At 43.3% G+C, this 23,859-nt stretch overlaps 3 protein-coding genes across 3 annotated transcripts in view; 2 read left to right on the top strand and 1 right to left on the bottom strand.

Moving 5' to 3' along the window:
* Positions 1-1,230: 1,230 nt before the first annotated feature.
* Positions 1,231-4,801, top strand: mlana (melan-A). The gene is made up of 5 exons (XM_054756425.1): positions 1,231-1,422; positions 2,598-2,690; positions 2,840-2,936; positions 4,261-4,368; positions 4,482-4,801. Exons 2-5 carry the CDS (start codon positions 2,602-2,604, stop codon positions 4,548-4,550), a joined length of 363 nt encoding a protein of 120 aa, XP_054612400.1. The 5' UTR covers positions 1,231-1,422; positions 2,598-2,601; the 3' UTR covers positions 4,551-4,801.
* Positions 4,657-17,031, bottom strand: LOC129169735 (uncharacterized protein KIAA2026). Its single transcript, XM_054756421.1, has 10 exons — positions 16,046-17,031; positions 15,215-15,778; positions 13,350-13,550; positions 10,905-12,289; positions 10,217-10,278; positions 9,454-9,543; positions 9,266-9,381; positions 8,589-8,800; positions 6,787-8,487; positions 4,657-6,552 (listed from the first exon to the last, which is right to left on the bottom strand). The coding sequence occupies exons 2-10, from the start codon at positions 15,691-15,693 to the stop codon at positions 5,114-5,116; spliced, it is 5,685 nt and encodes a 1,894-aa protein (XP_054612396.1). The 5' UTR covers positions 15,694-15,778; positions 16,046-17,031; the 3' UTR covers positions 4,657-5,113.
* Positions 17,032-17,092: 61 nt separating this feature from the next.
* The window catches only part of LOC129169736 (E3 ubiquitin-protein ligase UHRF2-like), a 33,671-nt gene continuing 26,904 nt past the window's right edge, over positions 17,093-23,859 (top strand). Inside the window, exon 1 of the mRNA XM_054756422.1 lies at positions 17,093-17,563. Coding sequence (XP_054612397.1) covers positions 17,411-17,563 — 153 coding nt within the window. The 5' untranslated portion in view covers positions 17,093-17,410. The remainder of the gene's footprint in view (positions 17,564-23,859) is intronic.

Below are 23,859 nucleotides of genomic sequence, written 5' to 3' on the forward strand. Positions count from 1 at the left end.
AACTATTAGCTGCAACTTTACAGAGTGAAAGATGACATATTAAAGGAAATATTGCATAACAGTCATCCCTTGTCAATTTGCGGTTCGAATTTTGCGGCTTAACTATCACGTTTTTTTTAAATAAATAAAAAAATTATTGCTGTTTTGTGGTTGACTACAGCCTATTATTACTTAAAAGATATGCATACCTAAGCTAATTTGACATATTTTTGGCCTAAATTATGTATTTTCAAGCATAAAAATGGCTAAATGAACGAAAATACAAAGATATTCAGAAGATGCAAAGACGTGATATGTAGTATTCCACACTGGTCACTAGGTGTCAGTAATATTACATTGATAAGACAATAGCCACTGCTGTCCAGAAGAAAACAACAAGGAACTCTGTCAATGCTAATGTGTGAGTCCATGTTATAGCTTATTTTGTCTTCTACATCGGTTAATATGGAAAAAAAGATGACTACAGGGGACTACGAAAATATACCATTTATAAATAAGGCATCCTACTTCACAGAAATTCACTTATCACGGTTGGGTCTGGAACCAATTAACTGTAACAGATTAAGGATTATTGCATTATGGTTATACATTATCATAACAGTGCTTTATTTGGTCTCAAAAATGTTGACAACAATATTGTTTAGTGTCGATTTGTGGGACAATAAACATTTAAAAAAGCACCTGCATTGTTTTGTGACGCAGTTAAATCAAAAAGTTAGTCCAGTCATATTTTTTCATTGTACTTTTCTTGAAATGAATGTTAAATCTCGTCCTGTTCTCTTGTACCCAATCTCGTGCATGGTCTGGTCTTGTGAGTTGGGTGCCTTGTAACACCCCAACTCCAACTTTTACGTTTTCTTTTCGGTATGGCTGTAATCGGCCTTCGTAATGTTGTATCGTGTTTATGTTTTTTATTTTTTTTTAATATGCCAGAAGCCAATACATAACAAGCTGTGGCCACACCACTGTTCTATGGAAAACCAGCAAAAAAAATACTGGATTTTTCCATCAAAAAGTACCCCTAGTTCCTCTGAAGTGAGTAAAAGTTTAGACATACAGTATCTTGTATGAGTTGAGTATTGCCTCTGGGCATTCATTTAAAAATGACAAAGAGCACAAGAAAAGCCACCAGCTGACTGCCCCACGGTTTCCACGAGTGGATAATCATGTTGCATTCAGGTCCTTGGAGTGGGGGGGCGGTTTCACGGTGATTACGCTGCTTCAATGGTCTAATCCACAAGCCTCTAAACCCGTGACCGTCATGAGGATTTTTTTCTTTTCTCCGGGACACGGGAGAGGGAAAAGAATTTGGGGCGGTGGAACAAGTAATAAGACGGGAGAAGAGAGACTTGCCGGGCGCCTGACTCTGTAAACTGGAGACAGAGAGTGGAGCACTTGTCTGCAATTCAATTAGCCAATTAGGTAAGATGACGTTTTCTTTTCTTTTTTTTAATGTTGATTTTTGGAATAGAGATGTTTAAATTGCATCGTGGTTACTTGTCAGCTTAGTTGTCGGTTTTGGAGCATCACCTATTGTGACACCTGCCCATGGCACAAGCCTTTTGCACAATATTCCAAATACACACAATATATATATATTTTTTGTTTAAATAATAATATTTCATAATTAATTTCATTTAATATTGTGGTCCAGTGGTGGAGAACAGTGGTTCTCAAATGGGGGTACTTGAGAGTTTAGAAACTCTATATACAGTATACAGTGGGGAAAAATAACAATATGTTCGCCGGTTGATTTATTTTTACTTCCAAATGTTTCAAATCAGACCACAACATGCGGACTTGTTTTATAGCAATGAATCGGATAGTGATGCCACAGGGCTTTCCAACCAAACACGCTTTGGTTAGGAGATTTAAACAAATATTCTAGGATGTGCTTTACTGAAAAATGCCTTGGAACCACTGGTGTATTTCCTCATTTCAAGTAAGCTAACTGTACAGAAATATAACCAAAATATTCCAAAACGCTCTGGGTATGCTACGGTGCACTTCAACGCCTCTTCAAACTGCTGTATTCTTTATAAGAAGCACAATTTGGACATTTTGAGATATTGGATCTCATTAAATTTGACTGTGCATGTGTACTTATTAAAGCGTCCAGTGCTACTTTACGTGGGGGCTCAAATGTTATACACGTTTTATTAATCCTGGGAGAGAAATTACTCAATCATATAGATGCATGTATATAGTGTTTAGCCATATGGCAGGAGGTCCAAAGTGCAGCCTGGGGGCCATTTTCGACGTGTAGCTTGTTTTTTTTGTTTTATTTATTTGCCCTCAGCATCTTCTAAAATTTGAATTGACCAACATTACTTTGGTTTTAGCATCTTTAATGTACAAAATGTATAAAAGTGGCACCCCTGCCGTATGATAACTATTAACAAATATGAAAGTACATATGCTATATTTTTCTGAAGAATTCTATTTGAGGGTGAACAGTGTCAGGTTTTTGTCTTTAAATAAGTTTTCTGCTGCAATGACAAGTAGTAATGTTTTGGACAACACAAAGAAGATGGTAAACCATATTCGACCCTGTTATTAATTAATTTGCTTCCCTGCCTTCCCTTCTGTTGGCACAGCTTGATGCGTTGCAACGACACAGACGGGATGCCTCGAGGAGACTTCAACATTTACTTTGCCAGCAGTCGACGTGGATTTGTCAGAGCCGAGGAGTAAGTCTGCTCTGTGTTTGTGTAGGTTTTATTTGCTTGCTACGGGCTTTAACCATGACATTTTGTGGTAATTGTCGGATGCTAGTCATAAATATGTGTGAAAAGTGAGCCATACTTTAATTTTATGGTGATTTTGTTTTGCACCACAGGGCAGTGGGTGTTGCTCTGCTGGTGATCATCCTGGCTGCCCTCGTCCTCCTGGGCTGCTGGTATTTTAAGAGGCGGGGTGGCTACAAGAAAATCAGGGTGAAGCCTTCATGTATTTGTGTCAACTAACTCTTCTTCTCCTGAACTGCTGCACACAAAAGCGTGGAAATTCGTCAGAACATTCACCCCAACTTGTTTTGCCGGTGCTATTATCTTTCGGACCAATACGCCACATGGTGGTGCTGTTATGAAACCACAATGTTGGACTCCCATAAATCGGACTCCCTTGAAATTTCTCACACAACTCGGTGAGATCTTATAAAGCACATACTGTAACTTTAGGGCGTTTTATCGCTACAAAATCTGGTAAAAACCTTGAGGAGTTTGACAAGTACAGTACATGTTTGAAAAATGTGAGCAAGGTTGGTTGAAAAACACGGCCGCCTGGACTGTATAAGATCTTAGCATTTTAGGAACTAATTGTCGAAGTCCATCCATCCATTCATTTTCTGTGCCACTTATCCTACGAGGGTCGCGGAGGCATGCTGGAGCCTATCCAAGCAGACTTTGGGCGAGAGGCGGGGTACACCCCTGACTGGTCGCCAGTAATTGTCAAAGTCATTGCTCATTTGCATAAAGATGATAAAACTTTAAGGACATCTGTATGTTAGTGTAACCCGCCCTGTTTCGCACCGCGTCTCGAACACAGGACCTTCGCAATGGGAGGCAAGAGCGCTGACCACACGGCCAAAAGCTCAGACTGTCAACCACGTATTCAGCGCAGCTCTTAAGGCAGAGGGAGTGAGGTTTACCAACGTACACTTGCACAGCCTCACAGACTGGCATCCGTTACACTACGTTCCACAGACCACAACCCTTACAAACATATCACATACAGTATTGCAGTCCCCATTCAACCCAAATTTTGCACTTCAACCCATCCATTTTCTATATCGCTAGTCCTCACTAGTGTCGTGGGGTATGCTGGAGTATTGGCGCCTAACCCAGCTGACTTTGGGCAAGCGGCAGGGTACACCCTGGATTGGTCGCCAGCCAATCACGGGGCACATATAGACAAACAACCATTCACACTCACATTCATACCTATGGACAATCTAGCGACTCCAATTAACCTAACATGCATATTTTTGGAATGTGGGAGGAAGCCGAAGTACCTGGAGAACACCCAGGCACGGGGAGAACATGCAAACTAACTCCACACAGAGATACGTACCAAGATCTACCCGATCTCCTGACTGACTGTGTGGCCAACATGCTAACCACTAGGCCACTTTGTGGCCAAATTTTGCACAATACGTGTAAAAAAACAACAAAAAAACCCATATTAACACAGCACAAAGGGTCCTAATTACACTATGCAGGTGTACCAAATCAAGCGTCTTTATCCTCATGTCTCCAATAGAGTCCCAGGTCGGGGTCACCAGCTTACACAGGAGGTCAGTACTCAGAGGCTGGACCATCTGCACAAAACAAGATGGCACTCGCCGACTTTGGCAGCCTGCAGTCTGTGGTAAGAGTCAGGCGGTTAGGAGTTGTTTTTTTTTTTAATTGTAAAAAAAAAAAAAAAAGAAAAAAAGAAATGCAACTGCAACCATGACCTGTTTTTGTCATTGACCTCTGCAGATGCCCAACGCTCCTCCTGCCTACGAAAAGATCTCCTCTGGACCGCTGCCTCCTCCCTATTCACCATAAAAGCACACTCAAAGAAGAAAGGAAAACAGCGCATCTGTTGCCTGATGATTCACACAATGTACATATTGTCTCAACAAATGATTAAAACACTACAAGGAGTCTTTGTAGAAGGAACAACCCCTGAAAAAACAAATGGGGCATAGATGTTTATTATTTCCATGCTTTGACAGCCACATTAGTTCCATGAAAATGTATCTATGTAGTAAATAACTCTATATGGTAGAAAATAAATAAAAAGTGAGTGCAAAACATGTCGTACAAATCAGTCTATTCTTTACATTTCCTCAAATGTAAAATGCTGTTTCTAACTCTTATGCACAGAATGGGTGTACAAACAAGTATCATGTCCTATTAAACATTTAAAGTAGCAAGTTGGCTTTTGAAGCACTAATCCATTGAACATTTCCTCACCATTTACTGGCCATGAACAAAAAAACAACAAACATCCATCCAAGGGCAACCTCAGTAGTAGCCAGAGAGTAAAACCTACTTTTGGGAGTAAAACAAGAACTACATAGCAGTTTTAACAGCTCTTAACAAAAAATATAAATAACATTTTAGAGTCATTTGGTTGACTTGGTGCCAGCTTGTGAAGGCTGCAAAGTAGTAGCATCACATGTAGTAGCATCACATGTGTGCAGCTGGTGGGCAACGATCTGACTTAAAACCGCCCCGTCGGGACTGATGAGAAGCTTGGATGCTTGGATGCTGTTAGCCGTACTTAACGGGGATTTCTGCAAAGACGGCTTTAGCTGACTGGTAATACTGGATTGGTGGATGGTGTTGAGTAAAGTGAGTGGTTGAGCGGTGGTGACAAAACTGACGGATGAAGGTAGGGTAACCACAGGTGCCCCCACGACCGGCAGGGTCTGGATCCTAGATGCTGTGCTTGGAGCAGCCATTGTTGATCCTGCAAAGACTTTATCCATGACGGATGACTCTGAGACTGGAGATGGCGGTTGGACGGTTGACTTCAGGGTTGAGATATCCTGGAAATGCAACGTGCTTTGTATGACAGAATTGCTAGATGGGGCTGGTGAAGACAATAATGGTGAGGGTAATAAGGGCAATGCTTGGGTGACTGCAGTGGAACATTTGGATTGAGATGGAGTACCAGTACCAGAGGGCAACCTGATCGGAGCAAGAATGGAACCAAGAGCGGGGCTGGTTATGACTTGGGACACATAGGCTGGACTTTTGGCTAACTGAGTTTGGGGTACGACTAGAGGGGATGTGTTAACCACAAGTGACGCAGAGGTATTAAAGCGTGCTGATGTGCTGTGGACCGTTCCGATACTGCCAGGACCAATTGTGCATGCTACAAAAGGAGAATTCACCCCTAAAATTGGTGCTTGAGGGGTTGCCGGACATTGACTCGCTCCTTGGGGTGGTGCTGCCACTGGTCCGTTGCAGTTACCGGTGGCATTAGGCACTTTTTGCGAAGAAGGGCTAGAGATGATGAGTACATGGCTACCTGGACCCAAACCCTGTGGTGGAACTACAAAGCATGTGTTATTAAGGATGATCTGTGTGCCAGCTGCAAGGGGCTTGGAGGTCTTGATGACTATCCTCTGCTGGGCATCAGTTGCAGGGGTGGTGAGCTGTGTACTGTCGGCTGGTGAGGTTTTGTTGAGACCATTGTGAAGGGACGACGGGATGAGGGTAGGGTCTTTGGCCGTTTGCACATTAGTGGGTGGATGATCAAGGTGAGAGGTTGGTTTTGAACAAGCCACCTGAGCAGGACCCGTTACCAGACTTGCTGCAGGCTGAGTAGTTGTCAGATTAGATGGGAAAGAATGGGGTTGAAAGGTTCTGGTCCAAGTAGTACTGGGAATAAGATGGGTAAGAGAGCTTGTGATTGTATTTGAATTTGTGAAAGGGGCCGGGTGGATTGTGGATGCTGGTGCTGTATCTGCTACTGGTGTGATTCTGGAAGGGGAAGAGAGAGCACCGATGGTCTGTCCGATGGTGGTTGTCATCCCTGACAACTGGATCTGAAGCCCTGCAGACACAGAAGAGTGAAACATACATCAAGAATGCTGTTAGTGTACAAATTTACCCGAATGTAAGACGGTATATTTCTCCTAGAAAAAAAAGTCTGAAAAAGACAATCACAATCACACACGCAAGTGATCTGGAGAGACACAGAGAGCCGCTGGAAAACAGTGACTCACTTCAAATTATCTTAGATTTAAAGCCATCTTATATTTTAGTGAATACGGTAAATCAAACCCACCTGTTGGGAGAGTGACACTCTTTCCCTTGGGCATCACAACTGAGTTGACACTAGGACTTAATCCCATTTTCAGACTTGACAATGACATAGTTAGCTGCTGTCCACTAATGTCCCCCGTTGCTGTGGTCTGCTTTGGAACACTTCCAACTAAAGCAGAGGATGATGCTGTTGCTGCGGGCTGGTTGACAACGACCACTCTTGAACTAAGATGTGTGGAAGATGTGTCTTTTGATACAGCTGCAGTTGAAGCAGAAGAGGAGGAGGAGGGGGGATTAACCAGGACAAATTTTGTAATTTGGGATTGCTCCTCTGTGGCTGGGCGCTTCAACCCATGCTGGTTGACTATCTTAGCTTTTGTGAGCGAATCAGTGGTACTCTTAATCAACTGAGAACAACCAACAGTAGAACCGTGATTTGAGGGAGATCTTGAAGTCCAACTTCTTGGGTCTGTCACGGGAATGTCGCCGGTGAGCGTCGAGACCTCAGGATTTGGGATGGTGGAGAAGGACTTTAACATGGAAGGACTGTGCCTCTGAGGCTGGGCTACTGACTGACTGAGGCTGGCCAGTGTTGTGGTGGTGGTGGTGCAAGGGTTCTTCTGAGAGGGCACAGAAGAGGTCTCTGAAGTCTTGGACACAAGGAAGGCTTTAAACTGAGGGGAAATGGTGATTACCGGACTGGTGGACAAACAGCCGAGTGGATTCTGGGCAGAGGACGTCTGTACTTTGACAATGCCGGTGTTGCCTCCTCGGGTTGTTACGAGGATGGACTGGGAATCACGGATGCACATCGTTTTAAGTTCCTGCTTATTGTCTGGTGGTTTGGGAGACATTGACGGCCTTGGATTCATACTCTGTGATGTTCTTGTAGATGACGTACCTTGGAATCCTGTTGTGTTTTGGGGGACAGAAAGGGAAGGTGTCTTCACTCGCCGGGTATCCTTCAGTGGAGCCACTTCCTGAACAGGAACTCTCCTGTCCAGAAAGGTGAGGCCAGGCACATTGGTGGACATGCAAACGGTTTCCTTAGTACCCTGCTGCTCCTCCTCTGATTTGTGAACAGAAGGCAGGATCACCAGCTGTTGCATGATCTTATCCTGTGTTATGTGGTCCAGGACTGGCTGCACAGACATCTTGGAAAAATTGCCATCGTCTTTCATGCCAGGACGACACAGTCCCTCAAGAGCATTAGACACTCCTTGGAGAGGAGTTTGTGATAAAGACACACTTGGTTTGTCCCAATCTAATTCAAGAGGAGTCTTTGCTGTTTGCCCGCTTGGATCGTCTCTTTGTGTCTGCTGTGTAGTGGTTTGAGGACTTTGTGCTTTTGCGTTCCCTATTATAAACAGAGGCAGGGTGTTTGAACACTGCTTGTTATTTAGGTTGTTAGGCCCTGAGTAATTAACAGGCCGTTTCATTAAGGTCACTTTGTTTCCCACGCTCTTAGCAAGCAGGGTCGGAATGGGCGTGTAGCCTTTAGGTAGTCCGGTGGTAGGGTGGGGAGCCCATTCCGCGTTTGAATCCCCGCATTGATTTAATGGAATCATTTCACATGTGGACTTTAGACCAAAGTCTGCAGCAGAAGAACTGTCAGTTGGAATGCTTGGTAGTTTTTCGGCACTGTCTGGATGTTTGTGGTTTGAGATTACAAAGCTTGGTGATCGCTCTCTGACAGATTCAGCTAATAAATCTCTGCTGCTCCCTATAAACAAACCAGAGGTGTAAATTAGAGGTACTGCTGCTGTAGGCTAAAACATTATCAATACAGGTGTCATACATTTGATCCAATACTAAATATATTACCCCGAGTCCAAAGGCCTCTGGGAACCATGTGTTCCAGATCTTCTTCCGAGCCTCGATAGTCATTCAACAAAGACTCTTCCTTTTCGCCACCCGTATCTTCATCATCATCATCTGAAGATGAGGAGGAGGAGGATGACATACACTCCTCTCGCACGAAGTTATTATACTCTGGATGCTTCCTGAAATCGTCAAATTCCTTCTTCAAACGAAGCCTGGAAGGGAATCAAGAGAGGTAATGAGGGTAGCCTTGTCCTGCTTAACAGAGGCAATCGGAACATCTGCATATTGGCTATTATTAGGGCTGCAACAAACGATTATTTTCTTAGTCAATTAATCTGAATCTGGACCCGAGACGGACCAAATCAATATGAACCAAACACAATCAGTTAGTGATTTTGCCCGCAACACATCAGAATAGAGGCACGGATGTTGATCACTGTTTTCCAAAGTCTAAGCTGATGTGTGAGAATATCTTGTTTTAACACAAAGATAATAGCCTGATTTCATTGATGACTAAGGACAAAAAAATTCACATCTGATAAACTGATATTTTAATTTTTACATAAATAAAACCCCCCAACATTAATCGAATACCAAAATTGTTGTCGATTAATTGGATAATAATTAATCATCGATTCATTGTTGTAGCTCGAGCTGTTATAGGTGCTGACGGATACCTGTTTCTGTGGTGGGCCTTCACAAGTTTGGGTTCCCAGGGTGAGAGCTCATTCAGTAGTCTGATAAGAGTGCTGTGGAGGTCCTTCACAGCTTGTCTTCGATAGTACCAACGATCCTGGCCGTTCAAAAGGAAATCGACACCATGTTGTTTTCCTCTCAAATAATCAAGGTAATCATGACGGCCTACCAATTTCTTTTTCGTGCTCTCCAGGTCGTCAAGCTCATCCTCGGTTTTGCTGATCAGCTCTCGCAACTCTTGCAGACTGGTGCAAACCAACTGTCAAAGACGATTTAAAAAGTTAGCTAATACAGAACAGAGTGACTCAAAAGTAGCTACAAAAATACCTCACAAAAATAACGTCCATGTGTGGAATCATTTTCAGTGGATAATAAATTTATATCGCTATACAAGCTGTGCACTGACTATTCTAAAGCATATCCAAGACTGTAGACCAAGGGTGTCCAAAGTGGGGCCCGCAGCTTGTTTTTTATTGGCCCACGGCACATTGTAGAAATAAAACTAAACCAAAAGACCCAGCAAAAATGGGCAAAATAGAGCAAAAAGGCAAAAATGGTAAGAGAAGAAACTGAAATGTTGACACTCATAACTAAGAATAAAACAAAGCTTTTATGTACTGTATATACGTTTTTGTAGCCTTTTAAAAAAAACTATTACAAATAAATCAAAGTGGCCCCCTCCATCCTTTGATTTTCAGGATGCGTCAATGGGTGGAAAATGTTTCGACATCCCTGCTGTAGACGGTAGGCAAGGCAGGCTTACGTATCTTGGTCCTCACTTGTGTTACCAGCTATTTAGGCAATAATGGCTGTGGAAATATAAACTGCTATACAAGCTGTACACAAACTACTTTAAAATACATTTAAGTGTCATCATTTCTACGGTATTATAATAAAATAAAATGGTAAGTGAAATGTGAGTATGTGGCTACCTTAAACGATGACTCAGCTGAAGGCTCATGTTTGATTTTCTTTGTGGACTCAAGCTTTTTTCCTGTTAAATCAACAATATATTTAGGAAAAAAACAAGCAAACAAGGATGCAAAGTACCTCACAAAACATCAACAAGCATTAGCTTTAGCGGCTCAGGTGATATTATAAGGTGTGTTAAATAGAATATCAGCAGTACTTCATCATGAACTCACCAATATGAATGATAAGCAAGTCAAACATCTGATAACTTTTTGACTTGAACACACAGAGAATCAGGATTTTACGACAGATTAATATAGGATGTACAAGAGGGGTGTCCAAAGTGTGGCCCGCGGTACATTATGGAGATAACATAAAAACAGCAAAAATGGGGAAAATTACAACAAAAAGGCACAATGTGAAGTGAAAAGGCTGAAATGTTGATGCTAATTATTAATAACACATAGCTTTGACTTTAAATACATATTTAGCCTTTTTACCAAATTAAGTGCCCCCCCAGCATCCTTAGATATTTCAGTATGCGGCCCTCAGTGAAGAGAGTTTCGACACCCCTGATGTACGGTATAGTTTCCCATTATGGATTATGGTACATTACATCATAAATATTTGGAAGATTGATAGTGGGATACGTTGCGGTACATTTACATGCATTTCTATGGCTTATGTAAACAATAACCCTTTTCTTACCTTCTTTATGCTTTCTCTTCTTATCTTTCCTCTGGTTCGTTGCCTGTAAAGCAGATTGGTTTGCCTCGGTCGGACACGGGCTCACATTTTGCTGCATGTTTTTCTTCCATTTTCTGTTTTTCGACTGCATTCCGTCGTCTTTGTTGAGGTTTTGCGTGCTATGGGTAGATTCGCCACAGTTAGAGTCGTGCTGCAGAGATTTGACAGCTTGTCGACAATCCAGACAGGGGGGTGGTGTGTGAGGGTTTTTGCCTTCTGCTTTGGTCCCCGAGGGTTGAGTTGGGGATGTGATGTCCACTGAGCGAGCAGGTGACCTACCTGTGTAGCTATGTTCTCCTACATTCAGTCCAAGGCCCTCTGCTTTAATGGTATGCACTGAGCCTAAGGAGAAACCCCTATCTTTGTTTATTGCTACTGTTGTGGTGGATTGACATTCTAAAGTCTCTTCCTTAAAATGTCTTTTCACCACTATTGAACTTGCAACAGGCAAGGAGTCTCCATCTGAGGACCCTGAATCACACACCTCCTCCTCCTTCATGGACCAAAATCTTTCTTCATGTTCCCCACCAACCCCGTTTTCCCTTTTAAAGCACCTCAATGTCTGCCCAGACGGGCTTCTACAAAATGCTCTGTCCTCCTCATCTTTCAGTCCACAAGGATCTTCAGCCTCCCTTCTCACCAGCAACGAGGGGAAGGGAAAAGAAGGAGGCATGCTGGGGCTCTGGCAGTAGATCCTCAAGTCGGCCCCGCAGAAATGTGGGAAGTGTATGTAAGCATTGTCCTTGGTGTCGTAGCCCAAAATTGACTCCCTGCATTCATGTATGGGCTGGGCCAGCACAGCGTCCTGAACGTCCTTCTGGGTCTCATACACGTGATCGCACAGCCCCTTCAGAAGCCACACTCGCTGGTAGAAGGGCAGCAGGTGAAAGGGCCTCTCCTCCAAGGGGCTCACCTCCCCCAGGTGGTGAAAAAACTGGTGACAGAGCCCCAGCTGCTCGGCCCGAGCCAGCTGATCACGGGCGGCGCCGACTGTTCGATACCAGCCCTTGACGCGCAGCCTGAGTTCCGCCTCCCAGCGGCGGTACAGCAGGGCGGGCCGGCGTTGCAGGGTGGACCTCTTCTGCCACGGAGACAGGAGGGATGACATGATCTTGGAGAGAAGGGTGCTACAGCGGGGCATCAGCAAGCAGCGCTCCAGTTCGAAAAAGACAACCTCCGGGAGGTTGAGCGCGGTCTGAGCTAGGCACAGGAAGTGGCCTATGGCAGGGAGCTCCCACAGGGTGTCCACAGTGTGGGGGGAGGCCTGGGACAGCAAAGTCTGCTCCCACTCTTCCACCGCCTTGGCCGACATTTCTTCAGCTTCTTTCTTCTCCAGCTCACGTTGCCTGAAAAATAACAATGGTTTGTTGATTTTCTCACAAAGTCTAAATAACTATTTGCAGGCTACCACAATGTATACCACTGGACATCGTCCAATTGTGATGTTATACTGTATATCGAGGAAAAGGCTTCTTGAGACGTCATCTGTACTTCTGTGAAGAAGGTGTCGGACGTTTCGCTCCTCATCCGAAGAGCTTCGTCAGCGAACTAATAAGTGCTGGTAGCTATACTGTATACTGCATGTGCAGATACTATAAAAGTTGTTCAACAACGTAAACAGGGTGTCACAACCACGACATTTTGTAATATTGTGGAAATTTTTTTGGGGCATTTTGCAGCTAGTCATTAATGCGTAATAGCACTGCTTATTTTAATATAGTCATGAAAAAAATACCACAACTATGTCATAATTCGAGAAGAATTTACCAATTTTGACCTATGTTGAGATGTAAAGTACTCTTAAATACACAAAATGTTAAAGTCCAAAGTCGTTCTACACACAAAAAGATAATACTTTGATAAATACTTTTGTTTTTAGTTGTAATATTTATTTCTAAATCCACTTATAAATTATACATTGCATACAAAAAATATATTTGTATTTCTAAAAATACAAATAATATTAATAGTACAGTGGAACCTACGTGCCTACATGTCTGATTATCGCAACACCTTAAATCTGAATTATTTTCTGTCACGCCCCCCCCCCAAGGCACAGAAATTTTTTCATGGCCCCACCCGATTTTAAATACTATTGAGAACCTTATATTTATTTCTGGGTACAAACCACTGTATGAGTTGCTGCAGCACCAGCATTCTGCAGACAATCACCTCATTTTCAGTAGAGATGAATAAATTGAGCGGACATGATATCTGCAACTAATTACAACAATTTCCAAGTTCAGTTATGTAACGCCCACCCCCCCACTCAAAGGGTACGTAGTTTGACCTAATTTTTGTTTTACAACGGTTTGCTTCTTTACTTCTTTTAAAACATTGTATGACAGTTCAAAATGTTACATTCCTAGTAGTTAATTCAATTGAAAAACTAAATAATCCCTTCACCTCCTTTCCTCCTTGGCCCTCTGTTGCTCCTCCATCCTGAGGGCCTGCACCATGACAGACTCGTGCCCGCCAACAGTGATGGTGGCCAGGCTACGAGAGGACAGTCGCCTCCTTGTGGAAGTTCCTCCTGGACCTCGCTCCTCTTCTGCACCGAAACGGCCTTTGGAGGTCACTGCCAATGTTGTCTTCTCCCGAAGTGTCCTAGTTTGGGCAGGAAGAGAGGGATGTTAGAGGAGCGGCTGCTTTTAGCAACAAAAAGAAATAAACAATTTATCTGCTTAAAGGGATAGTTTGGATTTTTTGACATGAAGTTGTATGACATCCCCGTCAGCAGTGTAGTACATCAACAGTGACTTACCCCCTCCCCCAACTTGGTCCCGGGAGTCCAGTTCTGGTTGAATTTTTATGACGAGGAACGTAGTTCCGCTTAGTTGCTGGGACCATTTAAAGAGTTTGGCTTCTCAAAACAAAATATGTTCAAAAGAGTAATACATCTGCATCACAAAAATGCCTCCTCAAAAGAACCAGACCTCACAAAACGCTCGGCATTATATTTGTCTCCCGCCGTATCCCTGCGCACTGTCGCCTCTCCATTCCTGCGTATGTGATGAAGACGCTTGCATCCTCTTCCGTGACCATCTTGTTTACGCGTGCGTTCCACCGCGGAAGAAAATGCGAGCATCTTCATATACACAAGAATGGAGAGGCGACCGTGCGCAGGGATACGGTGGGAGACAAATATAACACCAAGCTGATGTTGATTTTTTTCGAGGAGGCGTTTTTATGATGCAAATGTATTACTCTTTTTAACGCATTTTGTTTTGAGAAACCGAACTCTTTACTAAAGTGGACCCATCAACTAAGCGGAACTATGCTCCTCATCACGGAAATCCGACCAGAACGAGACTTGCGGGACCAAGTGGGGGTGGGTTAGGGGTGAGAATCTCTGGCCACCTCACAATTCAATGTGATTACGATTCAGAGGCCTGCGATGTGATGATCAAATTATTATCGATGCATCTTTTTTTGTGATTAACAGTTTGTCAATTTTTTCATGCATAATTTTTTTCTATCTGTAATTTATTTTTACTCACTGTGTACTACTAAAACAAAGTACATTTGTAATGATCCACAATTAAAATAAACATGAAACAGATTAATTTACTTCCATTATCTTTTAATAATTGTAAGGTTACATCTCCCAACATATTTCCCACTGCACAGAACCAGCAGGGAGAGTAAAGTACGAGTAGCAGCATGTATAAAATTAACAAACTTCAGCATATTCTAAGTAACCAACATAAAAAATATGCCATTATTCACAAATAATAGACTTTTGAATTCCAACTAAAATCCTGAGCATAGAATCTCTGACGAAATAATACTTTTGCTGTTAAAGTCAAAAACAGCTTTCATAGAAAATATAGATTTCTGTACCAGCGGCTCTTATACAAGAATAACGCTTGCAGACGTCAGTAGATTATTAATAACCAAAACAACTAGGCTGCCCTTATTCACAATTGCAGTGTCAGTGAAATAAGGTTGCAATGGGACGTTGTATCTGGGTTCTAAAATTGCGTGTTGCACTAGCCAGACTGTTGTTTATTAATATTTCTTATGTTGTTATTAATGCTGGCTGAGCAGTTTGCTTCTTACCGTTATTACAACATTGGTTCTGCTGTTGTTGTGTTGTGCAAAATACTTGTTAAGAAATAATCATGTGGTCAAAGAGTTACGTTGTTACTTTCCACTTTCTCATGCACTCCAAATCCTTAACAAAGATAATAAAGAAGTTCAAATAACACCTCTAGTTATCACCTGCTTCCAATTAAGGTCCTGTCCTGACTAAATAGTAAGTTCTATACCTGGACAGCAGCGTGAGCTTCTGCTCCAGCATAATTTCCAGCTTTTGGGCCTGTTTGGACATCCAGTGGTCCACGCCATGGCAGCGGTAACAGTTCTCCAGCATCAGTCTGAAGTCAGCAACAAACTCTGTTATGGTCTTATACTCCTGGCATGTAAACTTCTCCTCCATCCTCTGCAAACACATCGGCTGCTTGAGACCACGGACTCCTCCGACGCCACGCTCCCGGACCTCCTGATGGAGAAAAGGGCTGGCGATGCTTTTGTGCTTGTCGAGGCGGAAGCAGGAGAATATCCTGTAGGCTTGCTGGACCTCGTAGCTCATGTTCTCCTCAAAGTCGGTCGAGATGCAGACCTCAGGCAGGGAGATGTCGCTGTTGGAGAAGTCTGACATTCCGTCGTTGCTGGTGGCCGGGTGGTCTCCAGGGCAGTGTAGAGCTACAATGGTCTCAGCCTCACAGGTGCCATTGCTGAGGTCCATGTCTTCAGCGGGGCTCCTCACTCATCTGGACCTTGAAGACATCATGTTTGACTCTTATGGTGTCCAACCTGGAGGGTCCATCACACTACCGAGAGTGACGTTGAGATGTTAATTCACGCTATGACACGATACATCATTTATCCTCACGTGAGTGCAGCCTGCTTCATCAACAAGGCTAATCTCTACAAACTTTTGCTTTGTTTCCCCCTCATCCATTGCAAGCTAGCTTCTAGTTAGCGTTTAGCCAGCTAGCTGCAAAAGTAAATAAACTTTCTTCAGCAGGCGCTCATGTTTGTTTTAATAAAATATAAAAACAAGCACATACATAAGTTAATAGAACATCACAACATACCTTTGAGTGCGGCGTCTCCAAAACCCAAACAAGCCTCTGTTTTTTCGCTTAGCAACCCAGCTAGCTAGTTATAGTGTGCCAGTCGGCGGCCTGCAGTTGCTTCGCTCGGTGTCCATAGTTGAATTCTAACGCCATTACATGTTTTTTTTTAATGGAATAAAAAAATTACGCAAGACATCCCATGTAGTAAGCGCACGGGTGACGACAAGCTGGCGGCTGAAGCTAAAGCTGCATTAGCCCGGCGAAGGCTCACTAGACAATCCACCAGTAGACTGCACTTCATTCGCAAAGAGATGCACTTGGTAATGACAGCAAGTTGACAGCAGGTGGGCAACACCTGAGCAAGTTTGGAATGGTTAATGTCCTCCAGCAAAAGGTCTACATGAATGATGCACAAAACGCTTCTCGATCAGCCGTCTTAGTGAAGATTAAATAAAGAGCGTCCAATTCACGATCAACACAGCTCGGCGATTCAAACCAGTACATAACCTCACATTTAGGTATGGCATACACAACAATGAGTTTGTTAACAGTCTGTCCTGACGAGCATAGTTTATATTATACACATCTTTCATACGGTGACGTCAAAACGCGGAGAATATTTGCCATTCGTTTCTCGAACACAAACAAAGGCTGTTCGGCCACCGTACTTTTTGGGGAACCCAGTTAAATGCACTCTGAGCCACAAACCTCTTGTTTTTCAACCGCTAGATGCCGCAACAAGCTAATGTTCGACACCCCCTTAGAGGCGTTCTTGCTGGAGAAGATAGTGCTACTATGAAACACCTTTAGCTTCACTTGTGGCCATAATTTTCCGTACGTACGATAACATTGTCACACTAATGCCGTATTTATTTGGTTTATAGATGAATGAAGCAGAAAAAGAGTAAGCACGCAGCTATAGGGTAGGGTAGATTAGCAAATGAATATTTTTGATCGAAATTTGAAATTTGTGGTAAAGTCTCGGCGTGTTATGAGGTCGACACGTGTAATCGTGATTTGATGAAGATATGCAATTCAGCCCACCCTCTGTTTTTGTATCATGTGGATACAAAAAACGTAAAAAACGTAAAAAGTATAGTGTGTTATTGTATGTTGTGAGCGGCGCCTTTAACTGCCAGGCTCGTAATCTCGCGAGATTTACTTGGCGCCGCGACCTCATGTGAAACATCATCCCGACTAGCAGGATCCACAGTCCGGCCGACGTTGTTCTCTACGTTGGAACAAATAAAACGCGATGGAGACGCGGATTGCACACATTTGAACCCCACCTACTCTCTCTCATCTTCTCTCACCGAAAACGACATTTACCGGACATACATATTCAGCTGTTTATCTGAAACGTAAACAAGGGCGGGCGAGACGATGTGGATCCAGGTTCGCACCATAGACGGGAAGGAGACCCGAACCGTGGAGGATCTCTCCAGGCTGACCAAGATTGAAACGCTCCGGTTGAAAATACGGGATATATTCAATGTGAGCCCGCATCAGCAGCGCCTCTTCTACCGAGGGAAGCAGGTAAATTGGGGCCTCGTCGTGCAACAGTCGAGTCGTGGTTTTTTTTGGGCGGGGGGGGATCTGCGTGAGTGAGTGAGTGGTGGTCCTGGTGTTTTTGACGCGAGCGACCTTCCTGTTTTGATAGGAATTCGCCAATTGCGCAAGAACCCAGTATGGACCCCACATGTAATTGCACTGTAAGCGTGGTCATGTCCGTTGGTCACGTCACATCACCTTGTTGTGCGTGGGGGCCATGCGTGCTCAACGTTTGTTTACATTGACGCTGTTGAGAGAAGGACGACACCCACCCCTACTTTACCCACTTCTTTACGTTGATATCACTCAACAAATGCATTGTCTTTGCAACTCCTGCAATGCATTATGTACATTTTTTGGTATGCACTGTTACACAGAAAGTTTTCAGTGGAACCATGCTAACATGCGCACTATTCAAATGCATTTGTCCATGGTGAGGGTGAATTCGTCATAGCACCTAGGGTAATATTAGCCTTCCATTTTTTTCGCCAGGGTCGGGAAGCTGGAGTCTATCCCAGCTGACTTCAGGCAAAGAGGCAAACTACACCCTGGACTGGTCGTTAGTCAATCACAGGGCACATCTAGGGTGTCCAAAGTGAGCCTGCAGCATTTTTTTTAATTGGCTCTGGACATATTCTGAGAATTCAATGAATTAATTATTAATTAAAAAAATGTTATTAGATATAACACATATGCGGGTGTTACAATTATAATTGCAGCACTAGTTTACAGCACAGTTGTTAAAAATGTGTCATTTATAAGGTGTCATAACATTTATTCAGAGGAGAAAAAAAGTCAAAACAGTCATTTTTAAACCTTACAATAGAACACAATGAAAGTGGAACATATGTATTTCAAAGAAATAACAAAACTATAATTTATTTCTAAAATAAATAAAATGCAGTTACTGGGTCATGTGATTGTTTTTAGCAACTGAGACGCTGCTAAGTGGTTTGTGTTGTTCAGTGGAGAGTAAATGGTTTCTACCACTCCTCGAAACCTGTCTTGTTTTGAATCATATCCCCACATTTGGTGACCCTCGATGTGAGTAATATGTTGACCGACAACAGCGCAGCCATACCAGCACCGCTCATTGCTAACGACAAAGTTTAACGCCGGTGCCATCTATGCCCGACTTTTGGCAACACAGCACACGTCTGTGGTTTCAACACATCGAAGCCTGGTTCTGCGAGGAATAACACAGGACGTTCAAGGTATTTCCGTGTAGTGGCCACACTGGACGTCCACTTTCTCTCATATCGCAGAAACGGTATGATGAACTATTTTTGTGGTTTTGAAACAGTGACATGAGTGGGGGCTTAACACGCCTTCATTCTGACACACCGCTGCAGATATCTGCTGGAGAAGAATGCGCCAGACAACGTCGAGAGACAACGTCGTATCGCTGCAGCTCACATTGTGTTGCATGGGGGGAATTCCGCCCGCAATGAAGACTGCTCACGTTTGAAAGTTGGCGCCCTCTAGGCAGCTACGTAACCTTTAAGTCCCTTTTAAATGTAAGATATTTGAGAAGTTTGGGTCATCACATGTCACTGAGGGATGATATTATACATTTTTCAAATAAGGTCCATACAATGTATAACATAATGCTCTAGTTTCAGCCAGAGGCGTTTATTTACCAAAACCGCAAAGAGCATGGGGCTTAATTGGAAGCAGGTGATAACTGGACACTTGTTATAAATAACAGCTTAATTTTTGTCATGATTTGCAGTGCATGGCAGCACGCAAAGCAAAACGTACAGTAGCTCTCTTTGACTCACATGGTCATTTGTTAACAAGTGTATGGCACAACACAGCAGCGACAGAACCGATGTTGTAAGAGCGGTAAAGCGCAAACTACAGTATGCAAGTATAACACTCATGAGTATCGCAACAACAGGCGAGTAGCAACATTTTAAAGTGCATGTAGAGGTAGAAAAAGCTGCTGGATGATGACCACTTGTGATTTTTCAAATGCAGCCACTGCCATCCTGTGGTGTTGATTCAATTAACTCAACTACATCCGGAGGTTGCTTTTATTGAATAGAAGCATGAATTGGAGGATTTACTGTATTTATCTGCACACTTTGACATGCTCGTGGTTTCTGCCTGGGGGGGTCCAGGTTTTGGTCCCCACAGGAAATCCCGGACTCCGCGGGGTGTGTAAAATCCACCAGGATGCAAGAAACATGCCCCCTCCCACTACAAACACACACCTTCCTCACTACCTACCTATCTTTCCATCAAGCCATCCAAATAAACACACTGTTTACTAATTTATTGCCATTTTGCACACATGTGGGACAAAGGATTACTTCTTACTTACGATGTTGGCATTAAGTAAATTAGTACAGACATGGCTTGTTTCCCTGCAATTTTAATGTGGCAATTCTGCAAGGATATTTTTGATTCCCTCCGTAACAAAGTAACTTGTGGCATGATACTATGACAGTGTTGTTGACTTTGTCTACTGCAGCCACATGTAAGCCATAATAACTTCAGTATGATGAGAAACTCTGCCTTTACAATGATAGTACAGTACGAATCCAACTGTTTCTGAGGCTTTATTTCTGTGAGCATGTTTGATTTGATGAGTGGTATCTGACATTCTCACAGCAACCATTTTGATAAGAGTATAACTTCTTAAGAGACAATAGAAATTAAACTTGGCTTCTCCTTTAGAGTAGCCAGTGTACAACTGGCATAGCAGTTTAGGTATTTTGTCAAAATAGCTGGCAACACAAGTGAGTACCAAGATAATTGTGTCTCGCCTTACAGTCAGGCATGGTGGTGGTAGTGCAATGGTTTGGGGCTGCACGAGTGCCAGCCGGCAACTAGGGAGCTGCGGTTCATTGAGGGGAAACAACAATTACAATATGTACCGTGACATTCGGAAGCAGCAAACTGAGTATTATTATATTTATAAATTACATCTACAAAAATTGCAGCTGTTGTACTGCATCTCATTGGATTGTGCTGGTTTATTCCCTTTTGACAGTATTTCCTTTTAGCATGCTAATATAGCGTTTTTTTGTTGTGACTCAACCAGGAAGTCCTGCATGCTTTCACTCATTGTTTATGTCCTGTTGTCAATTATGTGTCACTCCTGAAGACTTCAGGAATGATACTGTGCGACCTACTTCCTGTTGTGGAATTCAATAATAGTGTGACTTTTTGGAAAAGGGGAACGGGAGGGGATGGCTTCTGTGGCCTCAGGGTGATTGTCTTCGTTGTGCGTCTTTGTGTGGCCCCCCCCCCCCCCCCCCCCCCCCCCCCCCCCCCCCCCCCCCCCCGGTCGTGAACTCAGTGGAGCCATGCAGTTGCGGTATAAATGATGCGGAACTGTCTTGGAGTATTTAAGCCTGGGCTAGCGGCGACCTTGCAGGCCTTCCCGAGCTCAGCAAAAGTGAAAACGCACAGATTTGACGTTGCTTGTTGGGTTTAATCATTAGCTGGGTTATTTCAGGCTGGCAGCGACGAAGGCCTGCACTGCAAATCCCGTGCTTCCTCCGTCTCGGTGGAAAATAAGCAAGGGAGGGTTGATTTGGGGATTTCCATGCGCTAAGCAATGCGTGGAATGAGCCAGCGACACCCAGAGTACAGTACGCTAGCTAGCTGGTGCTAGCTGGTGCCCTCCCTTGCACGAAGCGGTTTGTGGGAGGAAAAAGGCTCTAATTCCCTTTCAAAATGGCGTCTTGTTTACCCCCCCACCACCCGCTCACTGTGCAGACTGCCTCTCCAGTTCAAAGCAAGGGTCTCAACGCCATCAGCATCGCAACCCCCTCACCCCCCACCCAGTGTTGTATTTGCTACTTGTGTTACACTTTGAGGCGTCTACTTGTGTCCCTGACGTTCACGAGGACACACACACACACACACACAAACACACCTTTTGTTGTCCTACCTCACGCCCACATTCGGCCTCTCTTGTTTATTAAACAGTTCAACATGTTTCACGCTTTAATAGTCGAGCTGCCTTCCACCGCTTCGCTGGTTGACGATTGTGAGGGTTGCAGTCGAAAGGCTTAGCGCACAAACACGCACGCATACGCACATTGTCACCGTGACCTAGTTAAGGCTGCAGTCCATGTTGCAATGGGCCTACTTTGGGTCGTATGCTGCAGCCGTGCATGTTTGCACTCGCACACTTCCTGGACTCTTAACTAGTCAGAGACACGACAAAAAGACCTTGCAACTTCCATGTTAATAGTTGGCTATCGTCCCCAGATGTCCTATCTATAACTGTTATTAAGGCCGTCCATGTAGCGAATACAGTAGAACCTCTACGCTCCGTAGGAAATATGCAGTTGAATTCATCTGTTCCAGGGTCAGACTGTGGGCAACGTTTATAAACTGCACAGGCCATTTCAAGTCACACTTTAAGATTATTGACTGGAACACAAGTGTAAAAAGACGTGAACCGCCGTTCACGTAAAAGTAATAGAAATGAGTTTTCATGCGACATGGATATTTACAAAAATCATATATTTTTCTATGCATTGTGGAAAACTTTGTACCTGTGGATAACGAAAATGTGCATCATTTTCTCAAATATTTCACTTCATTGTATCCCTTCCAGAGGAGACTATGGAGTAGGGCTGGGCGATTAAAAACCGAAACCGACATTTAGAGCTTCTGATCGACGTAAAACTTCCCTGTCGGTTATGTCGTTTTGTTCCCCTGTAGTTACACGACAGGCTGCCAGGGGACGCAAAGCATCAACGTTGCCAGAACACCGACAGAAGAATTAAACACGTGACACTATCTCATCCAGTCTGACTGCTACACTACACAGAAACATGGAGGAAGTGTCAAACCGCGGCACATTCATAAATCATTCAAAACCGCCCAGCACTACTATTGGAGTCATAATCCATGGCGTCCACCTCTGTATGTAGATGTAGATCTTTTTGACCCCAGAGGTAGGCAGTAGCCATTTATTACTGAGCAGCCATACCGATATTCCTATGGAACTTGTTCACCGTCTCTTTTACTCAAGGTTTTGGAGTTAATTGTTCAGCTGCTCACTGAGCTGAAGTCTTATGAGATTTGATCACATATCATGATTTATTCTTTTAACTTCTCCTGGTTTTGGTTTGTTTGACATTAGAGGCATGTTTTTTCCAAGAAAATGTAGGCAGAACTCTAAATTGTACCACTTTACGGTTGTTCAACTTTGGAAGTCTCAATTGTTTTTTTTTTCTCACCTCCAAAAGTGGAAATTCTAAAGTTGAACACCTCCTGAAGTCATACGACTTGCAATTGAACGTCAAAAATTTGGCGATAAAGTAGCACAATGCGGCGGAAAGTTTTGCAAGACTTCCGTTCACCAAGAATGAAAGGATTAAGTCTTTCTTTGGCTTTTGTGACATTTTCTGTTTTTTGCAGCAGCCAAAAAGAAACCAGCGGTGTCCCAATACTTTTGTATAGCATGACAAATGCCAAGTGTCCTCACATTTTTACACTTTACAAAACGAGACACGAGACACGCCTTTGCGACATGAGTCATTGCACATTTGTAAATACATTTAAGACAGTTTTATGGTTTTTAGGTCTAAATATGAACAGTGGGTTACGTTTTTTTACAGAAAGTAAAAACATGCATCCGTGACTATTGCCGCTTTTAATGTGCTTTTCTTCATAGGGCAAAAAGGCCTTTAAGTGTGGAATCCTAGAGGATGGCAGGCGCACACACCCCTGTGTCATTGTTTTGGGAAACGTGACCTATTTTGCTTCGCTCTTCTGCCTAGATTGGTTGCGAGTGAAGGCGAAAATCGTATTCGGATGGCCGCCAACGCAGTGGGGGGAGGCTCCGGTTTCACACCATTAAATCTCTGCTGAGAACAACATTCAAGTGGCTCTCCTTATGTACTTCTTCTTAAGCCGATTGATTTAAAACCCTTAAGAGAATTCAGCTTTTTTATTTTCAAGCCTTTTTGGTTGTGTTGAATGATTATAGGTAGAAAATGCCAGAGGATATTCATTTAAAAAACATTGTAATAATAGTCACCCCTGCTCGTAGTCTAAAAACCAACACAGTTGTTCCTCTTGACCAAAAATGCCCCATTGAAGACCATTGAAAATGCCATTTTTGATCCCACATTTATCATAACATAAACTAATACAATCCTTTATTTTCACATTTCAATTTAGAATTCATATTTGTCCTCGAGATGGCAGCACTTTTCCCCATTTAAAGCTTGCAGCAACATTTCTAATCCTTAACTCTTTCCTGCAAGGGTGCCTTGCTATTGGAATGGTAAGTGTATGTCGCTATTGAT

This window comes from Dunckerocampus dactyliophorus, chromosome 17 (assembly GCF_027744805.1).
Source record: "Dunckerocampus dactyliophorus isolate RoL2022-P2 chromosome 17, RoL_Ddac_1.1, whole genome shotgun sequence".
In the NCBI taxonomy this organism is placed as follows: domain Eukaryota; kingdom Metazoa; phylum Chordata; class Actinopteri; order Syngnathiformes; family Syngnathidae; genus Dunckerocampus; species Dunckerocampus dactyliophorus.